Source organism: Dermatophagoides pteronyssinus, unplaced genomic scaffold, assembly GCF_027571235.1.
Source record: "Dermatophagoides pteronyssinus isolate colony J.1.1.1.1 unplaced genomic scaffold, Derpt_VIB-CSIC_2022.12 sq0013, whole genome shotgun sequence".
Classification (NCBI taxonomy): domain Eukaryota; kingdom Metazoa; phylum Arthropoda; class Arachnida; order Sarcoptiformes; family Pyroglyphidae; genus Dermatophagoides; species Dermatophagoides pteronyssinus.
This window is the reverse complement of record NW_027461537.1, coordinates 163137-184476: the sequence shown is the minus strand read 5'-3', so window position 1 is coordinate 184476 and position 21340 is coordinate 163137. Positions and strand designations below refer to the sequence as shown.

The following is a 21340-nucleotide window of genomic DNA, read 5'->3' as shown; positions in this document are numbered from 1 at the left end:
TGACCAGAAAGAAAAGAATAACCAAGATGAATATTCACCAAAACAGACAGTCAAACAAACAAAACACCAAACATGAGGAATAAATAGGAAATGATAAACCATTACTTATATTTTGCCATCATGATCATCATCATCATCAATGATATCCGGAATCAGAATCGGTAACGTCATTTATTATTATTTCATTTCATATTTTCTCAAAAACATTTATAGAAATCATTTTTGTTGTTGTTGTTGATTTTCCATTATTCTCTTCATTCATTCATTCATTCCATAAATTTTCGATCCCGAATCCCATATATTTATCGGAATCATATTGGAATATCTGGAAAAAAATCTGTAAGAAATAGTGAAAAACGACGAAGCGGGAACGAATAAGAATGATGATGATCGGAAAAATTGATGATGATGATGATGATGAAATCTAGAAAATTATCATTTCCATTATTATGTGAAGCGCGCGAAACAAGCGAAAATATTTCCATCCGTTACAAAATATTCACAAAAAATTGTGTTCGATGTTTGTTTGTGTGTGGTGTGTGTTTGGTGTGTGATGTGTGATGATTGTATATTTGTCAAAATATTTAATTTTTAAATAATTTATTGCCATTTTCGCTCTCTCTTTTTTTTTCAAAATTATTATCATTATTGTTATGCATGATTTCTATTATCAACAACAACAACAACCGAACAACGAGAAAAGAAATCGGAAAAAATGTTTCTATTTTTTTTCTTCCCATTCCGATTCTTTAAATATTATTGCCTCGATACATTCGAACAAATAAACGAAAGAAAAATTTACATTTTACATAAAGCAAGCAAAACAACCAAACAAACAATAACGACATGGCCTATTACATCATCAAGATGAGATTGGAAAAATATGAAAAAAAAATTCTGGTTTTCTTATTTTTTTGGTGGGTTTTCGTTTCTGTAAATGCAAATATTTATGGATTGATTCCGGTTATTGGTTGATTGTGTCTGTCTTGATAAATTCTTTTCATATTTTTAATCCGTTAGTTTCTTTTTCGGTATAAATAACAGGAAATTATTTTATTATCCGGTTTTTTCTTCTTTTGTTCAATTCGATCTTTAATCAAAGAATTTGTATTTTGGCTGTGAAATTTTGTTTCGTTTTGGTTTTTTAGAAAAAAAACTTGGAGAAAAATGTTCATTTCATAATGAAAATTGAATATTTTTTTTCAATAATAAATAAAATTCAGAACTTTTAGAAATTGAAAACTATTCCAATTCTGTTGTGTGTTTCGAAGATAGATAGAAATATAGAATCGATAGAATTATTATCGAGAAAACAAAATGAAAAAAACAGAAACAAAAAACAGAAAAAATCGATATATTAATGTGTATCATGTGACAATATCAATTCTTGCTCGATTCTTGTTCAATGAAATTCAATGATGATTATTTTACCTGAACAAACAAGACCAAAAAAAAACAAACTTAAAAAATTGATTAAATTTCAAAAATTTTTGATCAAAAAGAAAGAAAAAAACATTCATGTTTGACAGATTGATCGGAATCGATCTTTTTCAATTTTTTTTAATGTTCTCATTTTTTTTGGGAAGGGGGAGTTTTTTAATGATTTTTCATCATAACATTCATCAATGATCGATTGTTTCCAAAAACTAAGAGGAAAAAATTCAAAGGGAGAAAAAATTTTTCATGAAAATTCAGCTCATTTACCTTCCACAACAACTATTTAAAAAAAATCGAATCGGATTGAATCAACTACTGACTACTACCTATAGGAAAAAGCATACTAATAATAATCACCTTTAATTATTGATGATAATTACCATCCGAAAAAAACAAAGGGAAAATGGAACAAAAAAAAACTTTAAAGTGATTCATAATTTGGTTATTAAAAAAAAATACATAAATGCGAGGGAGGCACAATTTTGACATTATCATTGTATCATCAACGACAACAGTAATCGAACACGTCAAACGTTTTCATTTTTCTTCATTGAGTTTAGTTTTTTTTGTTGTTGGTGACAATCAATGAATGAAATTATTAATTATTACCATAGGTTTCCCAAGCAATAAATTGACTTATGATGATGATGATGATCACTTGAATATGACATTTTCAACAATAAAAAAAAAAAGAAACAATAAGTCAGTTTGTTCATAAGAATCGATTTTTGACATTTTTTTTATCATTTTACTTTACGAAGAATTTTGAGGAAAAAAAATTTTTCCAAGTAGAATTGATCAATGAATTTCTTACCCAACCATCAAACACACACACACACATTTTAATTATCGAAATTCACTAAAATATTATTACATAATTTAGCTGAATGATATGAATTGGATAGATTTATGTGTGTGTGTGTGTTTGCGTATGGATACTTGGTTAATATGATAAATTGATTAAAACAATTTTTGTGAAACAAAACCACAAGTCATATTCTGTATCGATCAACAGAATGGATTTTCTTCATTTTTTTTTTTTGGTTATAGATTCGAAAATAGAAACAAAGAAATTAAAATCATCATCATCATAAATCGACCCAAAACCACAGAAGAATATTCTGTATTCGAGTAAAGTAAGAGAGAGACAGAAAAGTAATTTTAAATCAATTTTCATCATCATCATCATCATCAGCTAATAATCGTTGTGTTTGGACTATAATTTATGAGAAAGTTCTTAATTTTATTTAACTTTAAAAATGATAATAATAAAAACTTTTGTTTCGTTCGTTTGTTTGGTTCGTTCGTTGCGAGAATCGTTGCATGATCAATGATTTGTGTACCTGTCAAAAGTGAATATTATTATTATTATTGAACGAAATAATAATAATTTTTCAATTTTCACTCGAAAAGAAAAAACTTTTAAAAAATTCATTTTACAATTAAAATTGATTTTTGTTTTCACTTATTTCGTTCATCATCATCATCAACGATAACGTGAGAAAAATAAAGAAAATTGTCATCAGGTTGAATTGGTAATTATATGCTCAATAAATTATAACTTGGTTTGATTGATTTTTTTTCGGTTGTTGTTGCTGGTTTTCTATTTTCTTTTTCTTTTATTATTTAGAATTATACCGTTATATCATTATCATCATCATTCGAAAATCGATTTAATGGTCGCCGTCATATGAATCGTTACTTTTGCTTGATTTTATTTTTTCAAAGAAAAATTCATAAAAAGTTAATTCACTTTTTTTTGAAAATGATGATATTTTTTTCACTTACTTTTTCATATACATAATTATTAATTATTCACAATAAAAGATTTCAATTATTTCAATGAAAAATTTCAAACAATTAATTACCATAATCGTTATTTTCCAATGTTTTTTATTATCATTTTAAGAATCAGAAATCATCAAGAATCAGAAATTTTTTTCAAAACAACAATGATTTTTGATACAACAGTTGCCATCTATCGGTTGGAATTTTCTCTAATTCTTTCTTGTCAAACGGAAATTCCGATTCCATAGACATTTGCCGATGGCATAAATTCATCATTGAATTTTGATTGAGAATAACAACAACAACAACGAGAAAAATTGATTAAAATTCAATCAAAACATGTCCAGCTATGAATTTTAAATTCTGTGTTATTATTTATTTTCCAGGAATAGAATAAATTCAATATTCCATAAACGTTCACCTTTCATGTTTTTCATTATTTTGTTGTTGTTATTGATGTTTTCTCTCGCTTTCTATAGCAAATCTTGATCATTAGAATTCAATTATTGAATTTTTTTGTCAACATCAACATCATTATTTTGATTGAATCATTCTCAATTCTTGTTGTTGGTCACGAATTTCAAAAAATTAAATCGAAAATTAAAATTTTTCAAAATATTGAAAAAGAAAGATAGAAAATCAATTCAGTTTAGTAAATGATTTCTGGCTAAAGCATTCCGTGTCATATCGTTTCAGTGATGATGAATAAAAAACGAACAGAATTATCATCAAGAATCGATAGATTTTTCTTTTTTTTCCACGGAAAATAACATCCAGTCCTGAATGTTTTGATTTAGAATTTAAATCGACAACAACAACAACAATGTAATGTGATGAAAAAAAGAAAAATTGGTGATGGTGATGAAAAAGTTTGTTTGTTTGCTCTGATTTCAAACATCATCAAACAAGCAAGAGAGAGAGAGAGAGAGAGAGAGAGAAGAAAAATAACAATCATCATCATCATCATAATCATAATATTCGTGGTAAATGAAATGGATTTGAATAGAAAGTTTGTCGGGTTTTTTCGTTCTCCCTCAATGATATACAATATTCAATGTTTTTATTTCATCAATATTTTTTTTTCTTTGGTAGTTATTTTCTTTGGTTGTTGTTGTTGTCTGATTGAAATATTGAAAATATGGAATTTATTCCAGAAATAAAATACAATGTTGTTTACTGTGCGTTCAGAGATTGATTGCATCAAATTTAAACTTTTCTCTCTCTCTCTCTCCCCTCTCGTTCAATCTGAAAGTTTTCTGTTTTTCTTGATTCCTTTTTTTTTGTTGTTTTTTTCACATTATTAGATTTATATTCATTGAAATATTATGTATATTCGATGAGAAAACAAAAACAGAAAAAACAAATCATCAAACAACAACCAAAAAATATGAATAAATGAGAATAACATTTATGTGGAATATAAATAAATAAATATGAATGGACTATTATGATGATAATGGCCATATATGGGTGGTTATAGCCGCTATAGTGGTGAGTTCCTTTTTGATTTTTCTATTTTGTTTTGCTTCTTCCTGCTCTCTTTTGGATAAAGAAAAAAAAACAAAAACAAAAAATAAAAGTTGGCTGGGTTCAAACAAAAAAAAAAAAAAAAAAAGTTTCATTTTTTTTTGTCGATTATCGATTCGGTAAATCATTCGCAAAAATTTTTTTTTTCAAATGACATTCATTTTCTCATTATAATTCAACAGAAACAAAAAAAATCTGCATGAATTTGCTTTCAATTGTTTTTGTTTTTTTCATCTCTCTCTCGAATAATGATGGCCATCAAAATCATTCGAATCATTCAACCAAAATATATTCTGTAACAATGAAAAAAATACTGACTGATTCTGATCATCTCGGAATGATATTTGTTCCATTCTTTCTTGTGTGTTCGATCACCAACAAAAAAAAATCACCATAACTGATGACGATTAATCCAATTATCAATTAATCAAATGAAATTATCAATTAATCAAATGAAAACAAAAGAAGAAGAAACAAAAAAAAAATCATTATCAATTTAAAGTATCGTCTATTATCATCATCGAAATCGGATGTATCTAAAAAATGAATAATCAAGCAAAATTGATTAAAATTATCAGATAATTAGTCTCAATAATTATGGACAAAAAATAATGATGTTTAATGTTGCAGAATTTCCTCATTATCTTTGTTGTTTCTTCCCCACATTATTCTGGATTCGAAATTGAATAATTTCAATATTAAAAAAAAATACAAAATAATCAATGAGTCATTCACATATGATTTTTTTTTCAATTTAATTGTCAAAGAACAATTTTCATTCTCAAAAAAAAATTATTTTTTCTGGTCATCAAAGCTATATATCGATAATGATAATGATAATAGAACACATTATCATTATAATGATTTTCGACATAATAATCTTTGAAAACGATAATGTCTAAACTTTTTTTTTTGTTCAAAATATGAAAATGAGCAAAATGTTCAGGTCACTTTCGAACCGAAGAATGGAAGAGTGGGGGTAATTCAAATAATTTGTATTCGGTCAGGTATAATTAGTTAGTGTTTTGCATTTTTGCTTGCTTGCTTGTTTGTTGTGTTTTGCATTTGACTTTTATGGTTTATCGTTAATTGTGTATTCAATATGTTGATGATCATCATCATTTTGTAAACTAATTTCTTTTCTATTGACAAAATTGTTACATTATAATATTTTCATATTCTCATTATTATCATCGTTTCATCATTATTTTTTTTCTGTTATGAATTCATTACCGATTCTGATTCCGTATCACCAGACCAAATAGTTATGGAAATATGGTGAAGAGAAAAGTAAAGTGAAAAGACTTTTGATCCATTTTGAATATTACCAATGATTTTGTTTTGTTTTTTTTGTTTTTGATGACATTATTATGCATGATTGTCATGATTATCGACTAAAACAACAACAAAATATCCAAGTAAAAAAATAATTTTATTCATCAAAATTGAAAACAGGAAAAAACAATCGACCCTTTCATCAAAGATATTTCTTCTTTCATATTATATCTCCCGAACAAACGAACGAACTAATGGTCCGTCAATTTTAGCATTTTTCCTATTTCCACTTCTTTCATGATGATGATAATAATGATTTCTAGATATTCTTTCTGTTGTTGTTACAGGCTAGAAAATCAAATTGATGAACAATCATGATGATGATGATCATTATAATGATCAATGTAAATTGTTTGATAAAACAATCAACAAAAAAAAAAAAAATTTAGAAAATCGACTGATTTTGTTTATTGTTTTTAGCTGAAAATAATGATAATTTCTCAATCAACCAACCAAACAAAATTGAAAGAATCTTTAGAATTCTGAATTAAATGATCAAACTAAGAAAGTGAACAAACAAAAAAACACAACCAATAAACAAGAATGAATCAATTCCTGTTTCACATTTGTTGTTGTTGTTTAAAACAATTATCATTAACACTTACTTATTACAAACAACCGAAGAAAGAAAAAACAAACCAAACAAAACATGGACATTATGGATAATCAATGAGCGATGAAACAATTTTCTGTCTGAGAGAGAAAAAGAGAAACATGTAATGTACTTATACATCGATTATCGCTACAAATTCGCCCATCACTACCGAATGAGAAAGAATAAAAAAAATTCGTTCGATTCCATAAAACACTCAATGTTTTTTGTTTTTCGTAAAATAACAACATTCAATCAATTGAAACAAAACCAAAACAACAACAAAAAAAACTGATACATTTTGAATCAAAAATAAAGTATATTAGACTAGAAATAATAATGAACAATTGGTTTCGCGCAATCTAAATAATCGACAACGATATTTTTCATCAAAAAAAAGAAACGATATGGAACAACAAACAAATATGTTTCAGAATGTTGTTGTTTTTTTCGCCAATAATAACTGTAAATGTTTTTTTGAAGAAGTGAAAAATAAGTGTGATAAAATCAAAGAAATGATCTTTTCAATTATCATTGTTGTTGTTGTTGTTGTTGTTGTTGTTATTTTCCTGCTCACCACCACCCCCACCAATATGATCTTTTTTCTTCATTTCGTTCAATAGATTTATTTATCAATAACGTACATTGCGTGGAGATATTAAGCAGACATTACCATTATCATCATCATCATCATGATCCGGATGATGATTGTTTAGACAAAATTCACATTATCGATACAATTTACTTTTACTTTTTTTCTGTTTTTTGGTTATAATATCGAAGAAAATTTTCTTTTTTTCAATTTGTTTTTCAACATCATCATCGTTATTATTTTCTGTTTGTGTTTCGGTCGATCATCATCATCATCATCAAGTTGAAGTTCTTCTTCCCTTTTTCCTTGTTATTTGTTATTATCCAACAGAAAACAATCAAAAATCCTAATAATAATAATAATCGAATCAAACATTAGATTTCGAATTTAGCACTGTTTTTTTTATTATTATTTGGAAATCAATTTTTTCTGAACAAAAATAAAAATCTCCTGCTGCTGACGGTGATGATAATGATAATGATCATATCGATATTTTTGATATTTTCGCTGTGCAAGAAGAATCAAATAAATCAATATCAATATTGATTTGAACAATACCTATAATCATTTTGATGATTTTGTTGTTATTGTTGTTGTTGAATCGATCTGGTTCACAAATTTTTAATGATATTTTTTTCGGGATCAATAAAAAAATTTTGATTCGAAAAAACAACGAAAAACAAATTTCCTAATCAAATGTGTGCAGTTGTCGTTTTTTTTTCTGACACAGCCTGTGAGAAAGAAAATTATCGTGAAAACGAAAAACTAATTTTTTGCAATTTAAATCTGAATCTTACATCATCATCATTCGTTTTTCTTTTCTTCTTGTTAGATTTTCAGAATTTGATCCAAAAAAAAAGAAATATTAAAATATTGTCATTCGAAATGCCGACGATGACACCAACAACAACAACAGAATAAATTCTATTATCATTTGGTTCGGTTGAAATGATTTTTTTTTTTTTTTGTTCTTTTTTTTCCACCAATTCAAACAACTGAAATTCTTTTTCCCATTTTTCTATTTTGTTTATTATTCAATTTACACACACACACTGAAACTTATTAGATATATCAATTCAATTCAAGTGTAACACAAGATTTGTTGGACAAACATTATCTTTGAAATTTGGCCTTTTTTTTTCTCACTCTGTGTATATATACAAAACAAAACTGGTCACTTGTGATTATTTGTGATCAATTCTGGCTGCTTACGGGCTTGATATTAACATTTTGTTTTTTGTTTTTTTTTCTATTTTGATTTAGTCAACCATATTTTTTTTCTCACATAAGATTGATTTGAATTAAACTAAAAAATAATATTCAGTCAAACAAAATTGGAAATTTATTCTTCTTGGTGTGAATCACAATTTGACCGTTAAATATTCGCCGTTGTGTAGATGTAAATAATATTCGGAAAGCGACAAACGAAAAAATTGAATGTCAAAAACAATTGTTTTAATTCAATTTTCCAACAACAACAACAACAACAGAAGAATATTCTTTCATTCAATTTAATTTGAATTTAGACAAAACTGGAAAAATCTTTCACATTTAACAATCGATTTTTTTTTGAAAAAAAAATTTATCGACATGTTTGGTTTTTTTTCCCGACAAAATTATTTTTTCATTCGGATATTTATTCAGGGCGTTGGTTGATACCCGATTGAATGAATATCCGAATGATGAATGATGTGTGTGTGTGTGTGTGTGTGTGTGTGTGTGTGAATAACCGTCATTGACTTGTCATTTTTTCTTTCTGTTGGTTGTTGGTTAGTTGTCAGTAGCGGTTTTGTTCAATCTATATTCCAAAATATAATAATAATAATGATAATAAATGTTTTTGATACACAGTGTCAAAACACACACACACACACACAGACAGTTACAAAATGTCATATTTTGTTTTGTTTATTTGGATGGAATTTTTCAAAAATGGAAAATTCAAAGGGAAAAACCTTTCCTTCTCTTTCTTCAGATTCAATATTCTTGTTGAATATTTCATGATGATCATTTATGGCCGATTAAACAGATTTTTTTCCCACATTCACTGAACAAAATTTCGCTACCTTTTCACCAGAAAAAAACACTGAATCATCAGGAATGAACAGGAATTTCAATTTTTTTTCTCTCCGAACCAAAAAAATTTTACCAATTGAAAACAAAAAAATTGAAATTGAATTTTCGTTCGCTCTAATTTCAAAAATTCAAATTAATTAATCTATCCATTCAAGTAATAATATCGTATTGGGTAGAATTTTTTTTAAATTTCAACAAATTTAATCTATATGGATTTTTTTTCTGTTCGTTTGGTTGAAAATTGATAGATTCAGATGATAGCTTTTATCCTAATTGAATCCTGCACCAGCAGTATGAAGATCATCATATCAAATGACACAACAGAGTAGAATAGTTAAAAACAGAACGGGAAAAAAGATTAAACGAAAATTAATTTTTCATTATAATGATGATGATGATGATGTCATAAATTTGTAATTTGTATTTTCATTCAATTATTGATTTCTTTGATTTTTTTTTTTGGTTCGGCTGGAATTACAAAAAAAAATTACATTCGAAATGGACAGCTTACGCCATCTGTATGACGAATGATTGAAATAAACATGTGAGCTCACATGGTGTTGTTTATCGAAAGAATTTGCGGCTTTTTTTTTCGTTAATTTTTTTTTCTCTTTAAATTCGTTAATATTGTTCATCCTAAACAACGAACATCAACATCTAAGTTGATTTGAAGCAAAAATAATGGCATCATCAAATGATTCTAATAATAATCAATCAGAATTATTGAATAAACTTGTCGAATCGATTAAAAAATGTAAATTTGATCGTAATATTGTAACAAATTTATCTTGTTACTATATAGATCGTCTTTTAGTTTGGAATGATGATGATCAATGTATTTATGGTTGTTTATTTGATGATCGTTATAATATTACAGCTATACAGGTAAGTTTTTTTTGTTGTAACTTTTTTTTCTCTTTCATTTGATTTCGATGATCAATCTTAGATCGAATTTCGAATATTTATAATTTTTTTTTCTTCTAAACATTCGATTAATCATAATAATGAACCGATTAATAATTATAATCATTAATAATTTATAATTTTTCTCGATAATTATGAATAATAATAATGGTGATAATTATGAAAATCGAAAATGATGTAATTATCTTGAATACATTATTATCAATTTCTATACAAAATCGAATCTATTCTTTTTTCTGGCAAGCAATTTTATTAATCGATTTATATATTTTGAATGAAAAATAAACCAAGAAAAAAAAATATTCCACTTTCAATATTGATCAATCATTGCAAACAAGAATTGATGAACGTCATTGTCATTTTCAACGACAAAAAAATTGATTTTGAAAAAAAATCGAAACTGTATAAAGAAACCAAAAACAAACTAATCAAACACAGTGATATGGAAGAGAAAGATAGATGAAGGGGAAAACAATCGACATAGATTATTCTTTTCGAAACAAACAAAACAAAAAAAAAGTCGATATAATCGCCCAACTCGATACAACAGATATCGGGTGTATTATTATAGAGAATTTTTTTTCAGAATTTAATTTCAATTATCAAATATTGTTTGAGCAAAACCAAACAAACAAACGACTCGAGAAAAAAAAACAATGAACATGCAAATAATAATAAGCAGAGTAATAATTCTTGTTTTAAGAAAAGAAAAACTTAATTCATTTCCAGATCAGATCAACATTGATCTGCTTGTTTGAAATTTTTTTTTCTATCATTTCATTTCGTTTCATCAACATTTCCATTTTTTTTATTGGTTTCTAAAATCGAATATTGCGTGTACCGAGATTGTTGTTGTATGTTTGACCGATTTTTTTTCTGTTTGTTTGTCATTTTCTCCAATAAAAAAACCAAAACAAATTCTTATTTTTTTTCAATTGTTTTAGTTTTTTTTTCGAGGTTTCGAAAATCGATCGATTTATTTTTTTTTTTTTGTGTTCAATATTTGCATTCGTCTGATTTATTGGAAATGAAAAATTTCTGAAATTAAATTCGAAAAATAATGGTGGAAAACAACATTAGTTCGTTGATATTATCATTTATAGTTTTTTTTATTTGCATAGCAAACTCTGTTGTTGTTGTTTTTTTATTCGATTTCAAATCATAATCACTTCGGGCTGGGAAACTGATGTTTGATTCTGATGGTTGGTGGGGAAAAAAATCTTTGAATCGAACGAAAAAAGTTTCGATTTCGCCATTAAGCAGCCAAGTGAAATTAATGGGCAGCTTATTAATGATTTTAATTGCATTCAAATCATAAATCGATCCGCAAAAAGAAAACAGTGAAAATGAATGAATGAATGAATTTCCCAGAATAATATATGGCATTTCATCGACCATTTGAATTCTTTTTCTCATTCACTAACCATCATTGTGTTTTTTTCCCAGAATAAATGAATGAATGTGTCATATGTGTGTGTGTGTATTGATTCTGAAACAGGGAATGAAAAAAAAATACATTGTGAATTTTGACTTGACTTTTATTCGATATTTCTCACACACCAATCTTTTTTTTGCCCGATTCTCGATTGAATTGTTTTTTTATTCTATTTTGATAGTGCTAATGAGTGGTTAACTATTATCACCAAACAGCCATAATGTAATAGTCAAGTGATATCCCCTTATATATTTATAGTCAATTAATTTCGTTTGTTCGTTTGTTCGTTCGTTCGTTTTGATCTTAATCGATCCGAATTCATCTCTCTCTATATATTGTTCTATCACGAATCCGGAAAAAAAGTCGACGAAAAAAAGAAAAAGAAAAAGAATTATATAATCGATATCATCGTTTTCCTATTGTGTATTGCCACTGACTATTGCGTAATCTATAAACAAATATTTTGCATTCATTTTTTTTTTTTGAATAATTTTCTTTTCCATTTAAAACAAAAATTTTTGGTACTTTTCAATTTTCATATTAGATTATAACATTATCATCATTGCCAACATTTCAAATCAATGAAATATGTTTAAATCCACAAGAAAATTATCTAGCCATATATGGTAAAAATGGCTGTATGATTGTTGAATTACCAAGAAATTGGTCTTATTGTCGAACTGCCACCACCACCACCACAACCAGTGAAACATTGATTGATAAGGTCGATCCAAAACAGAAGCAGCAACAAACAACTTCCAAATTATTGATCAGGTAAGCCCGATTTATTATAAATGTTTTCAAATATTGAGTGTTCAATACAAACAAAACAAAAAAAGAAAATAATGCGAGAAAAAGTCACGTTTTTTTTCCTTTGGTCGATTATGATTCTGGAATTTTAATTTCAATATACGTTTCCTTCGGAAACATTTGGAAACAATTTGTTTGTTATGTTCGATTTATGATTATTTTTTGTAGTTGTTGTTGTTTGAATCAAATAAAATATTTAAAAAAAATGGATAGATAACATTTTCCAAAATATAGATTAGATGGATATTCCTCCCGGATACCGCCATATTAATCGAGGAATGAAAAAAGAGAAATGATGATGATGAAAATACATTCGATTTTAATAATTGATTATCATGGATCGTCATTTAGAAATTTCTATGGATCATCAATATATATCTCACGGTATTTTGTTTTTTTTTAGTTAAAACAATAGGAAAAAACACCGAGAAAAAAGCTATTGTTTTGATTAATTTTTTGTTCGCTTTTGTTGTTTTTTTTACAACAGGATAGTTATTCAGATATAAACACATGTGAATGGCCAATAGATAATATTTAGTGTAACTAGTGATTCAAAAAAAAAAAAAAACAAAACAAAACAAAAATCGGTATTCGATTCTTGGGTTTTTATTGTAATAATTCATATACCTGTGTTATTTTGTTTCGATTCGATTTCATTGTTTGTTTGTGTGTGTGTGTGTGTGTGTGTTTTTTGATGATGATATTTTTTTTTCTCCATAATTTATTAGATGGGCATAAATATGTCCGATATGGTCCATAGAATTTTTGTTGTTGTTGTTGTCTATCTATTTCATTGCAATTTAGTTGTTCGAAACCAATTTTTAAATGAAACTAATTTATCCCATTGGTTTTCATTATAAATGTGTGTGTGTGTATGTTTTTCTTGTGGTTTATCAATGGTGATTATGAATTGGTTGACTGGATTTTATTTTTCTTTTTCTTTCTCTATCTCACTCACTTTCAAACTATTTTTTCTGAATGGTCGTTAATAATAATGATATGAATAGAGATAGATAGATAGATAGAATCATTGAAATTCATTCATCCCCAATTCGATGATCGTGATCAACACAATGAAATCTATAGGCGAAATGAGAGAAAAATGGTTTGTTTGTTATTATGATGATGATGATGATGATGATGGAAACCAATTTACCGATTCGAGGTGGTCGATAATGTCCATATGCTTTTATCATAATTATAGCCATTAACAGTTGATCATTATGATGGTTTTTTTTTGTGAATCTTCAATTTCAATGATTATTATCACCCTGTTTTTTGTTTTGTTTTGTTTAGTATGTTTGTTTATGTTTTATGGCTAATTGATGCCATTGTATAATTTTTTTTTCTCATAGATCATTTTCATTGGCCGAACGAATGTTTCTAACAAATCGTAATCTAAAATTAGAATGTTTACGATGGCATCCAATATCCAAACGACATTTAATTATACTAACTAATGATAATCGTCTTAGGTAATTTTAAAAAATAATTTTAATATAATTCTTTTGAAAAAATAAATCATTTTTAATCTTTCTTTTCTACATAGATTATTTGATATTTTCAATGAATATGAACCGATTAAAACTGTTCATCTTGGTAATGATTATAATTCAGGTCTTTATTCTGGTGCATTAGGTGAAAATGCTGTTTCATTTGATTTTGGTCCATCACTTTCACAATATCATAATAATAACAATAATTTATCAATGACAATGAAAGAATTGATTGATATTTATTCGATATTTGTTCTGAAAGAAAATGGTGATGTTTTATTACTTTATTTAAATCTAAAAGATTTAACTACATTTTATTGTCAACATCAACCATTAAAAATGCTTCCAGCTGCTGAAGATAATTATGGTTCGGAAGCATGTTCTATTCTTTGTTTGGATTGTGTACCACCTATTATAATTATTGGTACTTGTTCTGGCCTATTATATCATTGTTTAGCAATTGAAAATGATCTAAACAATAATGATGATAACTGTGATAATTCTTCATATCAAATATCAACATCTAAATCGACGATCATCATACCGGAAACAGTATTGAATGTATTTGAAACAATTGAATTATCATTTCCATTGGCAACCTATCAAATAATGGACAATGGTCAATATAATGATGATATGGATACAATTAGTACGGCTTTGAATTTGATAGCCGATCCTAAAGATGGTCAACGTTATTATTGTCAACATTCATATGGTGTTCATTGTGTGATGGTACCATTTTTCAAACAAATAGTTAATCCAATTATAAACAATGAATTTTATGATGATAAAGCCATTGTTGAATATTTAATTTGCACCCGACCAACTATTGATAACGAACAACAACAACAATCACAATCAAATGATTGTCCAACTTTTCCGGTCGGCATTGGACTAACTATTAAATATGGATTCACATCCATCACCGTCATATTGAATACGGGTGAATTAATCAGTAAACGCTTATCAAATATTGTATTATCCGATGTTGACGATGATGAACAAAATGAAATTAGTCGTTTGATTAATTTGACAGAATCTCCATCATTTGGACTTCAGCAACAGGCCAAAAAGCCAAATTTTTCCGAACATATACAACGATTATTAACTAAAACAACAAGTTTACCATTGATAAAATCATCAAAAACAGATTCAAAATGTGGTATGGCCGAATTGGAAATGTTATTGAACTCAATTGATGTATTACGTAATGAATATCTGGATAAATATTTTCTGGCAGCAAAAGCTATTGATAAACGTAAAACAGTTCTGAATATTGAGATAGATGTACAGGTTGGTTGCTTTTCTAAGTATGAATTTTTTTTTATTGAAATTTTCTTTTTCCAGCTTAATCAATTGGATCAGCATTCAAAGGAAAAAGATGAGATGCTAAACAAATATGTAGAATTGATCGAAAAATATGAACAAATAAGAGAAACGACAAATTTTTTAACCGAACGATTGGAAAATATAATGACAACTATACAAAAACAGCGGCCAGAAATGTCAAATGCTGAATTACATTTACGTGAACAATTAATGAAAGAATTACAACGTTTGGATGAATATCGCGAACAGTTTGAACTTGTACAACAAAAACGTCGTTATCAGGATATGCAAATGCAAAAATATTCATTACAACAACAACAACAATCATCGTTGATCGCTAATGATGATGATTCATTAGATGAATCACATCTACAATCACCTACACAATTAAAGAATATCAAACAGATTCTAGCTAATCAGTAAGTTTATTTGTTTTATTTTCACTTATATAAGTCTAATCTAAATATTTTTTTTTCGAATTTCAGGAGTAAAGAGATAACCGGATTGATCGCTATAATCAATACATTAAAGAAAAAAACAATAAATATTTCTTAATTTAATTTTGTTTTTTTTTTTGAAATTTTCTCAATAAAAATCATATAATTTTTTTTATCATTTTGAAAAAATTTTATTTCGGGATTCACAATGTTCGGTAACATATTCTGCGAATGATCATTTCGAAAGTCACATGAAATTAATTTATGTTGCGAAAAAAATACATGTTTTGTTTTGGTTGATCAGAATTTTGTTATTGTTTTGTTTACGGTTTCTTTTTTCTTTCAAAACACTATCTATCGATCATGTCATTTTGTCGATGGTCACCATGGATTCTTCATTTAACTTGTCGTCCATTATTATCCGTTTCGATTCGAAATTGTCAAAACTATAGGTTTGTATTTGAATTTTGATTTTTCAATTTTTTTTCATATTCACCGGTAAACACAAAATTTTAGATTGACCGAGATAGGTCGAATCGTTTCGCCTAAAATTGCCAATGAAAAATATGATACTGGTCAATTCTTTTTACATCGTGTTTTTGGTTATCGTGGTGTTACATTGTTCCCATGGACAGCTAAAGTTTATGACCGTGATCAAAGAAAAAAACAACCTAGTCAAACGTAGGTTTGCATTATACATGTGAAAGGATTTTCAAGCATTTTTTTCTTTTTATTCAAGGATTCACGAAGAACGAAATGAATTTAAAATGAATGGTGTTACACCTAAACCACATACCTATTATCAGGTATTAATAGATCAACGTGATTGTCCCTATGTGGTAGGTTTTCGATATTACGATTTCTATTTTTAGATTTCAGTTGTATTTGATTTTTTTTATCGATTATTATCAATACAGAAAGCACAAACAGAAGCTGTTACATTTCTTGGTAATCATGATAATACACGAGCTTTGTATGCAATACCAGGACTAGATTATGTCGCCCACGAAGATGTTATTCCTTATATGAGTACAGAATCAACATTAATTCAGCATCAATTGTTTGAAAAATTTCTCACTTTTGAACCCGATAAAGATCCACCTTTTGTTCCGAAAGAAACTCTATTAGCATGGCAAGAGAAAAATCATCCATGGCTTGAATTATCCGATGTTTATCGTGAAACGACCGAAAATATTCGCATTACAGTCATACCATTCTTTATGGGTTGTCGATTATCACAGAATAATAATGTCTATTGGGTATAATCTGATTGTTTTATAGTTTTTTTTTCGTAACTAATGAATATTTGGCATTTATATTAGTGGCGTTATTGTGTTCGAATTGAAAATCTTGGTGATATAACCGTTCAATTGCGTGAAAGACATTGGCAAATCTATAGTATACCAGGAATATTGGAATCGATTCGTGGCCGTGGCGTTGTAGGTGAAGAACCGGTCCTATCTAAAAAATTTCCAGCATTTCAATATAGTAGCCATGTTAGCCTACAGGATCCAAGTGGCCATATGTGGTATGTTGAAAATTTAGATTTGAATTAAATTAAAAAATATTTGATGTTTTCATTTTCTATTTACGAAAAAGGGGAATCTTTAAAATGGAACGTGAAGATGGTACAATGTTTGATTGTAAAATACCAGCATTTGCATTGGAAAGTAAACATCATCATACGATACATCCAAATCAACATCAAGGAGGCCCCGTTAATTTAAATCAACAAAAAAAGAATCCATCAAATACTTCAGGCCATGATAATAACAATAATCTAACAAATAATGATCCTAAACATACGAATTTATCAACGAATCATCATCAAGATGATGATAAACAAAATTAATTTTTACAACGAAATAACAAATACACGCTCGGGCCTACACACGATGCGTATATGTTAATGGATAGAATATTTCGCAATCAATTTTCGCCAGAATTTTGTTTGTTTGTTCATTCTGATCTAAGCGATGATATTTTTTTTTCTTATGTACATATAGATTATGATGATTGTAATTTGTTTTGAGAAAGTTAAATTTCAGCAACAACAAAAAAAAAAAATCAAAGGTACGAATAAAATGATTGTTCCGTTCTTATTCTATATTTTTTTTTAATGGAGCCAAAAGAGGAAACAGCTATGACATACAACTACCACCATCGAATGACGTCATTCATAGATATAGATAGTTAGTTCGTTTTTATCTTCCAAACAGTCATTTTATTCATATCGTTTGTCTTTTTTGCTTCGATTCTCTTTTTTTTCGGACATCATCTATATAATAATAATAATAATGTTCCAACAAAGGCCAGATTCTTATATTGTAAATTGAGTTTGGATTATGTGGAATGTATTTTGATGGCATTTGTTTTTTTTTAATCAAAATCGAAAAACTTTGGCCTTCATTATCATTGTAGTTGACGTTTAGTTGAGTGTTTAGTTCTTTGTTCGATTTGGAAATTTGTCATTTTTTCAAAAAGCTAATTTTTGCCATTTGATTTTTTAAAAAAAGAATACAATATGTATTCAAAAACAAAATTTATACACATCTTTACATTAGTGTTTGCATTGACAATACAAACCATATGTTCATTTGAATATAAACATCATAATAATGAAGAATTGAATCAATTATTACAAGATATTCATCATAAATGTCCATCGATCACTCGATTATATGAATTGAGTGAAAAAAGTGTTAATGGTTGGCCATTAACTGTAATTGAAATATCAACCAATCCTGGTGAACATGAGTTATGTAAGTTGATTATTTGAAATTAATATGCTTCATTGTCTGTTTTTTTTCTGATCTTCATCGAACAGTAAAACCTGAATTCAAATATGTGGCCAATATGCATGGCAATGAAGTTTTAGGTCGTGAACTATTACTTCGTCTTGCTGATTATCTATGCGATAAATATCGAAATAATAATGTTTATGTACAGAATCTAGTCAACAATACACGAATCCATTTATTACCATCATTGAATCCGGATGGTTGGGAATTAGCTACAGCTAATCTTGATCAGAATCATGGAAGTGATTGGCTTTTAGGTCGTTCAAATCTAAATGGTATCGATATTAACCGGGATTTTCCCGATCTGGATATGGTTGCATTTCGTCATGGTACCAAAGATGATTTCTTAAATACATTGATTTATCATAAAATGCAACCAGAAACACGTGCTGCCGTTGTATGGCTATTATCTAATCCGTTTGTATTGTCGGCAAATCTTCATGGTGGCGCTCTTGTTGCTAATTATCCATTTGATGAAACACCGGATGGTAGTATGAATACATATACAGCATCGGCCGATGATACAACATTTCGACATTTAGCACGAACATATGCTACAAATCATAAACGAATGTCACAAATAGGTACAGCATGTGAACAGGATGAAGATTTTGGTAAACAAGGTGGTATTACAAATGGTGCTTCATGGTATTCAGTTGCTGGTGGTATGCAAGATTTTAATTATCTTGCTACAAATACATTCGAAATTACATTAGAACTTGGTTGCGATAAATATCCACCAGAATCAAAACTAGCAAAAGAATGGGAAGATAATAAACAAGCATTATTAGAATTTATTAATCAAGCACATATTGGTGCTAAAGGTTTAGTACGAGATGAGAATGGAATGCCAGTTGATAATGCAATTATTCGTGTGCAGAATATTACCGATGGTGTTAATCAGATTATTAATCATGATATTAGTACAAGTAAGTAATTATTATGATTTATTTGATTTTAATTTTATTTTTCCTCATTAAAAAAAAAAATTTAGCCAAAAATGGTGAATATTGGCGTCTTCTAACACCGGGACTATATAAAATAATGGCAGCAAAATTTGGTTATGTACCAGAAGTTAAAACGGTCATGATTGAACCGCGAAATACGACAGCAACACAGGCAACAAATGTTCATTTTGTACTCAGAACTCTTTTTGAATGATGATAGAATTTTATCATCAATTTAATTTTAATTTTGCTTAAGGCATCACTCATTACAAAAACAAAAAAACAAACTGCAAGATATTCACAAGCAGCTGACGATCAACACATCAACAACACCTACACACAATTAATTAAAGCCCAAACGAAACAAGTAATTTTTTTAAAAACAGAAAATTTTATTACAATTTTAAAAACATATTTTCCGTTATAATTAATTTTTCGTTATTGTTTTTGTTTTTGGAATGGATGGCACATCCAGTGAACACAAGGATATGAATGATAATAAATTATAAATGATTTTATTTGGTGTTTAATTTTTCAGAAAATATGGATGTTTTAAAGCAGCTTTAGCAGGCATTCGTTTCTGTGGATCATAGATTAACATTGCATTGAGTAAATCCAATGCATCTTCATCGATATCGGGCATAACTGTATGTAGAATATTATCTTTCCAGCTTGGAAAATTACACTTATATGCCGGTAATGAAGTGATACCTGGCCATGTTTCTTCCACCGGTGTTCCAAGTGTTCTAAATATGTAAAAACAAATGTTATCAAAATTGCTTGATTAAATGAAAAGAATTACTAACCGAAAAATCCTAAATAGTTGATCAATTTCTGAATCACCATGAAACAATGGTACTTTGGTAAGCATTTCGGCAAAAATACAAGCAACACTCCAAATGTCGACCGGTGTAGAATATTTTTGACTGCCAAGTAAAACTTCAGGAGCACGATACCATAAGGTGACCACTTCATGAGTATATTGTCTAACTGGAATACCAAATGCACGTGCAAGACCAAAATCGGCAATTTTTATACGACCATTATTGTCCAACAAGAGATTCTGTGGTTTAAGGTCGCGATGAATGATACGACGAGAATGGCAAAATATCAAACCTTCAATGATTTGTTCCAAATAGCTCTAAATTCGTACAAATCAAAATGATTTTTAATAAAAACCTGACCAGACTTAGTCAAACTTACTTTGACCAATTTTTTATCCATCATTTGTTTGGTAGGTAATGAATCTAAATATTTTTTCAAATCCATCGATAAGAATTCAAATACCAAATGTAGACGATTTTCTTGGAGTAGAACATTTTTTAAACTGCAAATTTAAAAAAAATTTAAATTACAATTTTCCGAAACAAATTGCAAATATAAAACTTACCAAACAATATTTGGATGATTGAGCTCTTTGAGTATGGTCACTTCACGTATGGCTGTTGATGGTACACCATCATCTTCATTTTCTAAACGAATTTTTTTTAATGCAACCAATTCTGATGTCAGCTTATGTTTGGCCTTATAAACAACACCATAGGTACCTTCACCAATTTTTTCAATTCTTTGATAATCTTCCATGGCAAAAATACAGAGATATAAATTTCGATGAAAATATTAATGATTTATTTAAAAAATAAAATTTATAAAAAAACAAACGATTTTTAAAAGAAAAAACTCAGAAATGTCTAATGAGACAATGTGCGAGAAACTACATCAACCGTATTTTTTTTATTGCCAACCCTCTGTGTGTGAGGTAAACGGATTCACAGTAACAATGAAAAAAAAACGAACGTTTTAAATCGAACTTT

General features: G+C 28.0%; 3 protein-coding genes across 4 annotated transcripts; 2 read left to right on the top strand and 1 right to left on the bottom strand.

Moving 5' to 3' along the window:
- Positions 1 to 9887: 9887 nt before the first annotated feature.
- POLDIP2 (DNA polymerase delta interacting protein 2) lies at positions 9888 to 17880 on the top strand. 2 transcript variants are annotated; one of them, XM_075821849.1, is made up of 9 exons: positions 9897 to 10232; positions 12251 to 12480; positions 13872 to 13991; positions 14066 to 15299; positions 16305 to 16459; positions 16518 to 16617; positions 16696 to 17037; positions 17101 to 17306; positions 17378 to 17880. In XM_075821849.1, exons 1-9 carry the CDS (start codon positions 10029 to 10031, stop codon positions 17628 to 17630), a joined length of 2844 nt encoding a protein of 947 aa, XP_075677964.1. In that variant the 5' UTR covers positions 9897 to 10028; the 3' UTR covers positions 17631 to 17880. The 2 variants fall into 2 exon arrangements, with proteins under 2 accessions (XP_027196311.2, XP_075677964.1); XM_027340510.2 differs by lacking the exons at positions 16305 to 16459; positions 16518 to 16617; positions 16696 to 17037; positions 17101 to 17306; positions 17378 to 17880 and adding exons at positions 15360 to 15760; positions 15827 to 15956 and having other exon boundaries at positions 9888 to 10232; positions 14066 to 15305.
- A 255-nt stretch (positions 17881 to 18135) lies between these two features.
- Positions 18136 to 20854, top strand: LOC113790810 (carboxypeptidase E-like). Its single transcript, XM_027340515.2, has 3 exons — positions 18136 to 18540; positions 18606 to 19508; positions 19574 to 20854. The coding sequence occupies exons 1-3, from the start codon at positions 18303 to 18305 to the stop codon at positions 19738 to 19740; spliced, it is 1308 nt and encodes a 435-aa protein (XP_027196316.2). The 5' UTR covers positions 18136 to 18302; the 3' UTR covers positions 19741 to 20854.
- Cdk1 (Cyclin-dependent kinase 1) lies at positions 20016 to 21316 on the bottom strand. The gene is made up of 4 exons (XM_075821852.1): positions 20917 to 21316; positions 20730 to 20853; positions 20333 to 20667; positions 20016 to 20272 (listed from the first exon to the last, which is right to left on the bottom strand). Exons 1-4 carry the CDS (start codon positions 21108 to 21110, stop codon positions 20053 to 20055), a joined length of 873 nt encoding a protein of 290 aa, XP_075677967.1. The 5' UTR covers positions 21111 to 21316; the 3' UTR covers positions 20016 to 20052.
- Positions 21317 to 21340: the final 24 nt, after the last annotated feature.

Excerpts from the sequence above, each read along its gene's own strand:
- POLDIP2 (XM_075821849.1), top strand. The coding sequence starts at position 10,029 with ATGGCATCATCAAATGATTCTAATAATAATCAATCAGAATTATTGAAT. Across the intron at positions 17,038-17,100 it reads AGAATAATAATGTCTATTGG|TGGCGTTATTGTGTTCGAAT; the intron begins GTATAATCTGAT and ends CATTTATATTAG. Across the intron at positions 17,307-17,377 it reads GATCCAAGTGGCCATATGTG|GGGAATCTTTAAAATGGAAC; the intron begins GTATGTTGAAAA and ends TTTACGAAAAAG.
- LOC113790810 (XM_027340515.2), top strand. The coding sequence starts at position 18,303 with ATGTATTCAAAAACAAAATTTATACACATCTTTACATTAGTGTTTGCA. Across the intron at positions 18,541-18,605 it reads TCCTGGTGAACATGAGTTAT|TAAAACCTGAATTCAAATAT; the intron begins GTAAGTTGATTA and ends TTCATCGAACAG. Across the intron at positions 19,509-19,573 it reads TAATCATGATATTAGTACAA|CCAAAAATGGTGAATATTGG; the intron begins GTAAGTAATTAT and ends AAAAAAATTTAG.
- Cdk1 (XM_075821852.1), bottom strand. The coding sequence starts at position 21,110 with ATGGAAGATTATCAAAGAATTGAAAAAATTGGTGAAGGTACCTATGGT. Across the intron at positions 20,668-20,729 it reads TGGATAAAAAATTGGTCAAA|AGCTATTTGGAACAAATCAT; the intron begins GTAAGTTTGACT and ends GTACGAATTTAG. Across the intron at positions 20,273-20,332 it reads CAACTATTTAGGATTTTTCG|AACACTTGGAACACCGGTGG; the intron begins GTTAGTAATTCT and ends TTACATATTTAG.